Source organism: Poromitra crassiceps, assembly GCF_964638095.1.
Source record: "Poromitra crassiceps genome assembly, chromosome: 15".
Lineage (NCBI taxonomy): Eukaryota > Metazoa > Chordata > Actinopteri > Beryciformes > Melamphaidae > Poromitra > Poromitra crassiceps.
Window position 1 is genome coordinate 41544492 of NC_139634.1, and position 10000 is coordinate 41554491.

General features: G+C 45.8%; 1 protein-coding gene across 2 annotated transcripts in view; it reads left to right on the forward strand.

The window, feature by feature from the left end:
* Positions 1 to 10000, forward strand: part of glra1 (glycine receptor, alpha 1) — a gene marked incomplete at both ends in the record, with an annotated part of 228698 nt that overhangs the window by 161674 nt on the left and 57024 nt on the right. For both annotated transcript variants that reach the window (XM_083651477.1, XM_083651478.1), the window contains one exon: positions 6844 to 7058. In XM_083651477.1, the coding sequence (XP_083507603.1) occupies positions 6844 to 7058 (215 nt within the window). The remainder of the gene's footprint in view (positions 1 to 6843; positions 7059 to 10000) is intronic.

Genomic DNA, 10000 nt, shown 5'->3' on the forward strand with positions numbered 1-10000 from the left:
CTCAGCTCCTCTCCTCGAAGAATCCACAGATATATTTTGCTTTTTTTTTTATCTGCCAATAATCTGGATCCTATGTGGAGAATATGTTTTACACACCAGGTCAAACACTCAGCCATAGTTGCCTCATATAGTATACAGATACATCGAATGCTGCACATTAAATAAAATGGCTGAATATGCCCTCATGCCATTAATTGAAATAATATGTGGAGTAAAATATGTCATCACTATGACAGCAGAATTGTGATGTGTGTGACATACAAAATACGGCATTAGTCATATCAGAAAAATATCTGAACTGCATTTTCTGATAGTATCAAAGCGGTCCCAATCCGGAGATAAAACGCGCTCCAGATTCATTTTATTTTGAAATCTCTCTCTCTCTTTCTCTCTCTCTCTCTCTCTCTCTCTCTCTCTCTCTCTCTCTCTCTCTCTCTCTCCCTCCCTCTTTTCTCCTTGCCTATCCTTTCCTCCCACCCCCTCCCCTCCCCTCCCAGACTTTTTGGGTTAATTCTAATTGATGGGGCTGCCGTTCATCGATTCCTTCTTGATGAAATGGATGTTGGTTGGGCCATCCTGCTCTCTAGCTGTGCTTTATGATGTGACGCAGAGGGCTCATTACATTACAGAGAGAGGAGGGACATCTGCTACAATGCAAATAAGCCCACTGAAACCTCTGTTCATTGGCTGATCCTATTCACCTTATGTAGCCACGCCCATTTGACCCGCGGTTGTGTGGTTGTGTCACGACTTCCGGCAAAAAAAAGAAAAAACGCCGGCTGCGCCAATATCGTCTAACTCCGAATTAACTAATAATTTAGCCAATTGTATGTAACATACGAAATAAAAGCAAACGGCAATGTCTAAGAATGCAAAGCCATGTAACTGGCTTGTTAATTCTCGCATTCCAGGGAATTACGTTAACGTCTGCGGGTCTTAAGACGTAAAAGTCGCGTGCTGCGCTCGGAGGAGAGAAAACCATCTGAAGCTTTCTTTGTTGGAGTTGTGAAATGTTGTTGTTTTTCGGCTGATGGCGATATTTAATTTGAGTCTTTATCGGCTGATACGGACGATGACATGCCGATATGGTGCATCCCTACTTTATACGAGGGATCAGCCGAGCAACATTTTGGTAAACAAACCGCATCACTGGGTGGCAACGGCAATGGAACCCCATGGAGCCCTAAGTTTGAGCGTCTGACTCTAGCCGGCTGACCGGCGTGTTTACAATTTTAAAAACTGCGACAGTTCACACAACTTTAACACGACATGTATATATTATACATCCAACTCTTGAGCTAATTCTGCTCTCACTCGGAATGTCAAAATATAAGCGATGTGATATATAGTTTTTGAGATATTAACGTTTGTTTGGCACAACTCATACTATTAACTGCCGCGGGGGTTCCGCATTTCTGGGTGGCAAGTGACCTCACGCTGATTCGTCCTATACAGAATTTAGATGTTTTTTTGGTAACCCATAATACAATCTGTAATAGCATAGTGTTGTGGTGTGCCTGGATGTTTCTGCTAACAGCAGCGTATGGGAGCACAGGGAGGAGATGAGGTAATACTCCTGCCTCCATCCCGTCTCCCTCTGCTCCAACCCGCTCCGAGCGTCAACAGGCAGAGTCATCCTCCCTTCAGACACGCACGCACAAGGACAAACGCTGCTGCTGGCATCATTATAACAACACACACATCCGTCACAGAGCCTGTCAGACCATGTGTGTGTACAATATACAGGCGCTTTTACTGAGGCATAAACAACAACACAACAACAACAACAACAACAATAGATTGAAGTTAAGGCACAAAGTTAAAGGAAGGTGACATTGGGAGGGCGAATGGGCCAAAACCAAGGCTCATATCTGTATATTCTTTAACAGCTTGGATTGTGCACCAGTTCTTCAAAGAGCATATCGTAGCTGTCGTTACAGGACCTCGAATCTCCAAAACAGCAACTTTTCAGGAAGTTAAAAAAACCTGTTTGCTCTTAAAATACTGAACCAAACGTCGTCAAAGTTGGCACATGTCTTAATTATAGTTAGTTTCCCGCTGAATGTGTCATTACTTTATTAATATCTTACCTGGATAAGCTCAAATGATGATGTTTATATTATCAGTCCGACTTGGAAGCACTCTCTCCCGGCCAGTCAGGCGGGAGAGAGTCGCATGCTCATGCACGAGCCCCAAGCTCCGGGCCGCGGGGGCGTGCGCAGGAGCAACAGCATTGCCCCTCGCCTCTCATGGCCGAGGCGGGGGCTTTCGCATGGGGTGAGAAATAGTCTGACATAACGTAGCGTTAACGTTACTTTATTCTCGTCCGAAAACACTCCGATTTGCATGTTAAAACAAGTTTGCAGCCTAGGAATAACTGGAAAACATTTGATTGATATATTAACGTCAGAGGAAGCCAGGATTAGTCAAAACGATATGAGAAATACACAGCACGTCTGCCGTGTGACTTTTCCGGCTTTATTGTCCTGCGTGGGGGGGTACAGACGGAGGTAGGGGACGAATTTCGAGGTTTGACTGACAGATTGAGGGCGAATGGCGTTACGAGATTTACTCACAAGCTCGTTTTAATGCTTTTCCATTGGTTGCATTTGTTAAAAACCACACAGAGACGTGAAGGGTGACCAATGGCACTGATTTATTATATATTATATATTATATTTAAAAAGTGAAAAAAGGGACATTCGAGGTCCTGGCACAACAGCGACGATATAGGAAGAAATAAAGAAACAAGAGTAGATAGCTTACTGAGATGCGTAAACACCCAAAACAACATTTCCCAACATGCCTTGTGCTATACTGACCACTAGACATACCTCTAGAATGCTGCATTCCATTTAAACTGGGAGCTGGGGATTTCACGGTTCAAACGTCATGAACTCCCACAGTGACGATCGATTGTTTAAAATGTAAACAAGAACACCGACAACTCCAGTGTGACGTCACTCAACCGTGAAATCCCAGGCTCCCAGTGTGACGTCACTCAACCGTGAAATCCCAGTCTCCCAGTGTAAATGGAATGCAGCATAAGGGCCTGTGTCCACCTAGCGTCTTTTCATCAGCTCCAGCGTCTATTTTCAATTGTTTCCAATGGGGGGAGAGCGTATGCGAGCGCACACGGACGTCTAGAGAAAGTGCGCTGCGTCCAGCGTATATTTTCGGCGTTTTTGTGCGCCCGGCTCCCAGCGCTCCCAGCGCTTCCAGCTGAAAATATTTTAACTTTTCAGAAAGACGCTGGTGTCGGCTGCTCCTTTTCTGGTAACTAATCATATGGAAAAACTATCGCAACAGAGACAGAACGGCTCAATTGTGGGAGCAGATCGGCTAGACACTTAATATTTCTGGTGAGTGTTGTGCTTACTGCTTTTAATAGCGTAGCCTACCTGTGTTGTTAGCTTGCTAGCTGTCAGCTATCAAGCTGAACTAACGTTACTTGCAGACTGCTTCCTTGTATATTGTGCGCTGGGATCAGCGTTCCCCAGCGCACTCCCAGCTTTTAACGTCGGAAAAAGAAGCTAGGTGGACACAGGCCCTAATGGTGTTCTGTTAAAGCCCTCCTCCAGTCAGTTGTTCATACCAGTACGATGTTCTATGAAAACCTACATGTACGTCATCATTATGAAAACCTACATGTACGTCATCATTATGAAAACCTACATGTATGTCATCATTATGAAAACCTACATGTACGTCATCATTATGAAAACCTACATGTACGTCATCATTATGAAAACCTACATGTACGTCATCATTATGAAAACCTACATGTACGTCATCATTATGAAAACCTACATGTACGTCATCATTATGAAAACCTACATGTACGTCATCATTATGAAAACCTACATGTACGTCATCATTATGAAAACCTACATGGACGTCATCATTATGAAAACCTACATGTACGTCATCATTATGAAAACCTACATGTACGTCATCATTATGAAAACCTACATGTACGTCATCATTATGAAAACCTACATGTACGTCATCATTATGAAAACCTACATGGACGTCATCATTATGAAAGCCTACATGTACGTCATCATTATGAAAACCTACATGTACGTCATCATTATGAAAACCTACATGGACGTCATCATTATGAAAACCTACATGTACGTCATCATTATGAAAACCTACATGTACGTCATCATTATGAAAACCTACATGTACGTCATCATTTGCGCCAAAGACCTTAAATTGATAAGAACCAAAGGTCATCGCTTGTTCCACCCATTATGCTATTCCACTGCAGCACAATGACTGCAGCGCTGTTCTGAGTGTCTGTTCCCTCTTTGTTCAACTCTTTGTGTGAGTCCAGGACCGGAACTACCGTAAACAGTCGCCGCCTGTTAGGTTGGGGTTATGGTTTGGGTCGGGGTTAAAACCAAAAGTAAAAGCACAACGCCCAAGGCCGCCCACCGTGTGCCTGAAGATTTTTCTCACAGAGCTACCTCCGCACGGCTTATCTCCAAACTCCACTGAGCCCTGAACACTGAGCTGTGTTTCCCCCACATTTCTTGACCCATGTGGTAGGCTATAAACTTTGATTTGCAACTGTTCGTTTTTTGTAATTTCAACAAGTAAATGTGTTGTGTTGAGAGCATGGTTGAGAGAGATTGAAAGCAGCACAGAGTAGTAGGCTATCAGGGCTGAGAACTGAAACGGCTATTCAGTAAAAACAAGTTTGGTGATTCCTTCATGTGCTGATGTACAGTACGGTCGTTTGAGAGTGAAAGCGCACTCAGTACTGCACATAATAGCATTTCATTGCGACTTTTCACGGGCTGTTCTCACTATTACCATTGTACAATGTAACATGCTGATCACTTGGCTGCCGTTCTGACTAAAAAAAGCATAAAAGCATCTGCCCCAGAGCGAGGTCCGCACGTGACTCGAGGAGCTCCGCCTCGCTCCAGCAGAATGAGACCTTTAGGCACCGTCGACCTACTTCAACCTCTAGTGTCCGCCTCGCCCACAATGTCGCTTTCAGACAAGAGAGGGAAGCCCATGAGACTGAATGAGACTGGGCTCGGTTTCCCCCTCATGATTTTACACTGAAGCTTAGTATGAGCACCAAAGCATGAGTGACATGTCGTCTCAAAGCTGTCCCTCGTCCTCCATTCCTCTGTCAGCTTAACACCCTCTCTTCTCTTTGTTCCTTCCTATCCCTCTCTCTCTCTCTTGCTTGCTTCCTCCCTCCAGCTCCGTCTTGTCATTCTCCCTCCCCTCTCTCTCCCCACCCTGTCTCTCCCCCCTCTCACTCCTCCCCCTTCCACCTGTGTGTCCCGGGGACCTGTCTGTCTCTCTCTCTCTCTCTCTCTCTCTCTCTCTCTCTCTCTCTCCCCTCACTTCACCTGTGTGTCCCAGGCACCTGACTGTCTCTCTCTCTCTCTCTCTCTCTCTCTCTCTCTCTCTCTCTCTCTCTCTCTCTCTCTCTCTCCTCCCCTCACTTCTACCTGTGTGTCCCGGGGACCTGTCTGTCTCTATCCCTCTCTCTCTCTCTCTCCCCCCCTCTCTCCTCCCCCTTCCACCTGTGTGTCCTCGGGACCTGTCTCTCTCTCTCTCCCCCCCCCCCTCTCTCTCTCTCCCCTCACTTCTACCTGCTGTGTGTCCCGGGGACCTGTCTCTCTCTGTCTCTCTCTCTTTCTGTCTCTCTCTCTCTTTCTCTCTCTCTCTGTCTCTCTCTCTCTCTCTCTCTCTCTCTTTCTTTCTCTCTCTCTCTCTCTCTCTCTCTCCCCCCCCTCTCTCTCTCTTCCCTCACTTCTACCTGTGTGTCCCGGGGACCTGTCTCTCTCTCTCTCTGTCTCTCTCTCTTTCTGTCTCTCTCTCTCTTTCTCTCTCTGTCTCTCTCTCTCTTTCTCTCTCTCTCTTTCTCTCTCTCTCTCCCCCCCCCCCTCTCTCTCTCTTCCCTCACTTCTACCTGTGTGTCCCGGGGACCTGTCTCTCTCTCTCTCTCTCCCCCCTCTCTCTCTCTCTCTCTCTCTCTCTCTCTCTCTGTCTCTCTCTCTCTTTCTCTCTCTCTCGCTCTCTCTCCCCCCCCCCTCTCTCTCTCCCCTCACTTCTACCTGTGTGTCCTGGGGACCTGTCTCTCTCTGTCTCTCTGTCTCTCTCTCTCTCTCTCTCTCTCTCCCCTCACTTCTACCTGTGTGTCCCTGGGACCTGTCTGCATCAGTGTTTGGGTAATGTGCCCTTTCATAAAAGCTCATAATAGGGAATTGAGAAAGTCTGCTAAGGCTACTAATGGAAATGTGACGCTTCAGGGAGACTTTTCTTTTCGTTTCCCTCACGCTCTGTTTCCTTCCTGAGTTCCCTCTTCCTCCAGCTAAATGATGGCAGGGCAATACATCAATATTATATCCATGTTGTGATATGAGACTAGATATCTTCTTAGATTTTGGATGTGGTAATATGGTGATGGCATAGCTAATAAGTGTTGTCTTTTCCTGGTTTTAAATACCTACTGTAAGTCAAGTGATGAACTTACCAGACTGTTCTATTATTTGCCTTTACCCACTTGGTCATTATATCTACATTACTGATGAGAAACAAGTAGCTGCGACCACATGTGCAAATTTCCGACATGCCGGGAGAAAATGGGGGAAAATCAGGAGAAAAAAATACTCCTGTCAAAGACATGTATTTTAGGGTGAATAATCCTGTCAGTGACTCTTACCACGGCTCTGGCTTAAAGAAGTGGAGTTGGTCCCTGAGCCCTCAAATGAGAATGAATAAAACACTGATTTAGGTGACTTCCACTACTTTGAGTTGCAAGTGGTTCTGATTCTATCCCTTTCTCCCTGATGTGTGCCTGATTCTCAGGTAAGTTCACCTGCATCGAGGCCCGCTTCCACCTGGAGCGTCAGATGGGGTACTACCTGATCCAGATGTACATCCCCTCCCTGCTCATCGTCATCCTGTCCTGGGTCAGCTTCTGGATCAACATGGACGCGGCGCCGGCCCGGGTGGGCCTGGGCATCACCACCGTGCTCACCATGACCACGCAGAGCTCCGGCTCCCGAGCCTCCCTGCCCAAGGTCAGACCAAAACAAACCCACCTGTCAGCACCACATGCTTTTCATGTATCAATTACTAGCCTAGATTTCTAGCCTAGCATGCGTCGTCGTCTTCCTCCTTCCCCTCCTCCTCCTCCTCATCATATGCAGCTCCCCGGCTACGCCGCCTCACCTGTAGGCAGCGCTGTTCTCTCTGTGTGACTGTTCCCGCTGTGTTGACCTCGCTGTGTGCTCCAGAGGGCGCTCTTCTCTGTGTGTCTGTTCCCTCTTTGTTAAACTCGCAGTAGTCGCCCCAGTCGCCCGCCATTACAGTTGCGGGCACTTCCGGTCCAACGTTTTTGAGTTTTCGCGTCACAATATTGTCCCTCGTTGGTTCGCCGGCGAGGGCTTCCCCGGCCCGGCTGTTATCTCTTACTGCTCACATACGCCCACTTGCCCAAATGAATCCCTCTCTGATTATCCACCTTATTTCTAGCTGCCATGATGCCTGATGGGTGCTTCCTCCGCTTCCGGTGTAATAGACTGTTTTACAGTCTATGGTTTTAACTTGACAAAAAAAACGTCTATGAGGATTTTACCCTTTTACAGCAGAGCCATTCTGCTCTACAGCCGTGTCGTTCGGGTGCTGGGATAACGTAATGCATTGTGGGTAGTCGGCTACTGTGGCTAGCGGCTAGCTAGCTATGTTACATGGCAGTAAAATGCCACTGAATGACCAAATTGATTTAACTTTTAACCATTTCGAGTAACACACATTTCGCGTTTCCATACGGACCTCCAGCGTTGGTTAGTTGTTTATAACATGACTATATTTATAACTTTTATAACGGACTCCAGCTTCCGGTTTATAATTCGGGTCTGCAGCCAGAGGAAATGGCAAGCTGCAACAATAAGTCACGTTAAACCGGACCTTGTACCCACGATTATTTTTTACAGTGGGAAACGAGGGGGCACACCTGCTGCAAGCAATTACCCCTTTATCAATCACAGTCCAACTGGCACGTCCCGCATGTGGATCCACCTCAATCCAACCATACATCGTCGATGCCAATTAGCACATGATGCATATAAATTAGCCTCATTATCAATTGAACAGGGGAATTGCATGCAGGTGTGCACACAGTCACTGGATAGGTTAGTCGTCCTTTTAGGTCATCCTTAGGAGGGTTCCTACACACAGCTTGATAAAAATGAGACCTTTTGTAATGAGCATACCTGCACAGTAGATACTGCTGGCCAGAAATGGAAGGTGAGAGTGAGACCTCCAATAATCAGTTACTACCTCTTTTTAAATGCATGTATTTCCATTATGTGTCAGTATTTCTACAAGCAGATTGAAGTGAGAATGAGTTGTGGCGTTGCATTAGTTCAGTGGTTAGAGCAAGGCACTAATACTGCCAGGGTTAGAGGTTCAACTCCCCCTGGACTAACAGTAATAATAGTGTCAGAAAAAGCAAAAAGTCATAAAGAGCAAATTACAATTGAATAAAACCAACTGGAAATATGGATGATTTGTATAAAAGCAGCCACTAACTTGCCTTGTCTTCCTTACCTCTGTTGCAAACGGTTAGACTTCAGTGTTTTGACATCTGTCACCCCCAAACTATCTGCGTCACTCCACCAAGTGCTAAACATGACGTTAGGAGGTCTGCCGGTGTCAGATCGCCCTCGAAATGTGTCCGGAGAAGAAGTAACACAATGTGACGAAGCCAGTGCGAGACAAGATTGTGATGCTTGGAGATTCAATTAGCGGTTTCCTGCAAAGCCGGAGACCTTTTCATTACTTCAAGCTGCATTCAGCGAAGTGTTTGTGTTCAAATAAGTGTTAAATGTCTCTATATTCTGACAGCAATCACTGAAATAGAGTGTTTGGTCCCCCCAACCCCCCCGCTGTCCTCTATCTCTCTCCTGTAGTCCTGCATGCAGGGTGGACGTATCTCCGCAACCGTAACTCGTAGAGACTGAGGGATGGCGGTGTTGGATTCGGTGTAAAATAATACATATAGTCTGTTAAAGGCATCGCGATCTGAACTTCTGTTTCCCATAAAATGTCAACATTTCTCTGTGGCTAATAAGATATACAGTAGGTGCAATAGAGAGAAAGAGTTTATTCAAGACTTCTGCCAATGGTGACCGATTCCCCAATGTGCAGTTCCACCCAGACGCATCCGATTCTATGACTTCAGTTAAAGTGATGTGTTGACCCTGCAAACATGTCCGTAGGTTTAGAGTCAAGTCTCCAGGTAGAGAGAGAGAGAGAGAGAGAGAGAGAGAGAGAGAGAGAGAGAGAGAAAAGATTTCTGTTGAAGATTTAATGTCGGAGAAAGGAGAGAATACAGAAAGAGAGAGGAAAGAATACAATAGACAAAAACAGAGAGAGTAATCAACACAAACTCGTAATTGTGAAATAGCAAGTTTAACGATAACGACTCTCAAATTGTTCAATGTCAACGTCACATTTTGCCTCATTGACAGTTCAGTCCACCGCTACTTCCTGGCCACATGAGCACCGAGTCTCCCCCACCGTCGCCACGCAGGTCGACATATAAAACACTACAACACGTGTTCAGGGTGTAGTGCGTTTACATGCACACAATAATCGGATAACTGAAAATCATCAGGTAAACTGGCAATAATCTGATTTACGCGTTCACGTGCACTTAGCAAATAGCGGGAACTCACCTCAAAGTGTGTGAGTGGACCATTGACGGCAATGAATAAACCTGATGACTCAGCAGAAACCTATAGGTGTGTTTATCAGTTTTCTCATAAACTGATAACTGCTTTTATCCGATAAAGCATGCTGTTTACATCACACATGAATAATCAGGTAACTCTACAAATCTGATAGAAAACACTTTGTGTGTGAGTGTGTGTGTGGGCGGGGATTTCCCACTGAAATCAGCGGCACCAATGGCAGAGCTTATTAGCCTTATTATTATTAGGCTTGCCTAATTCCGTTG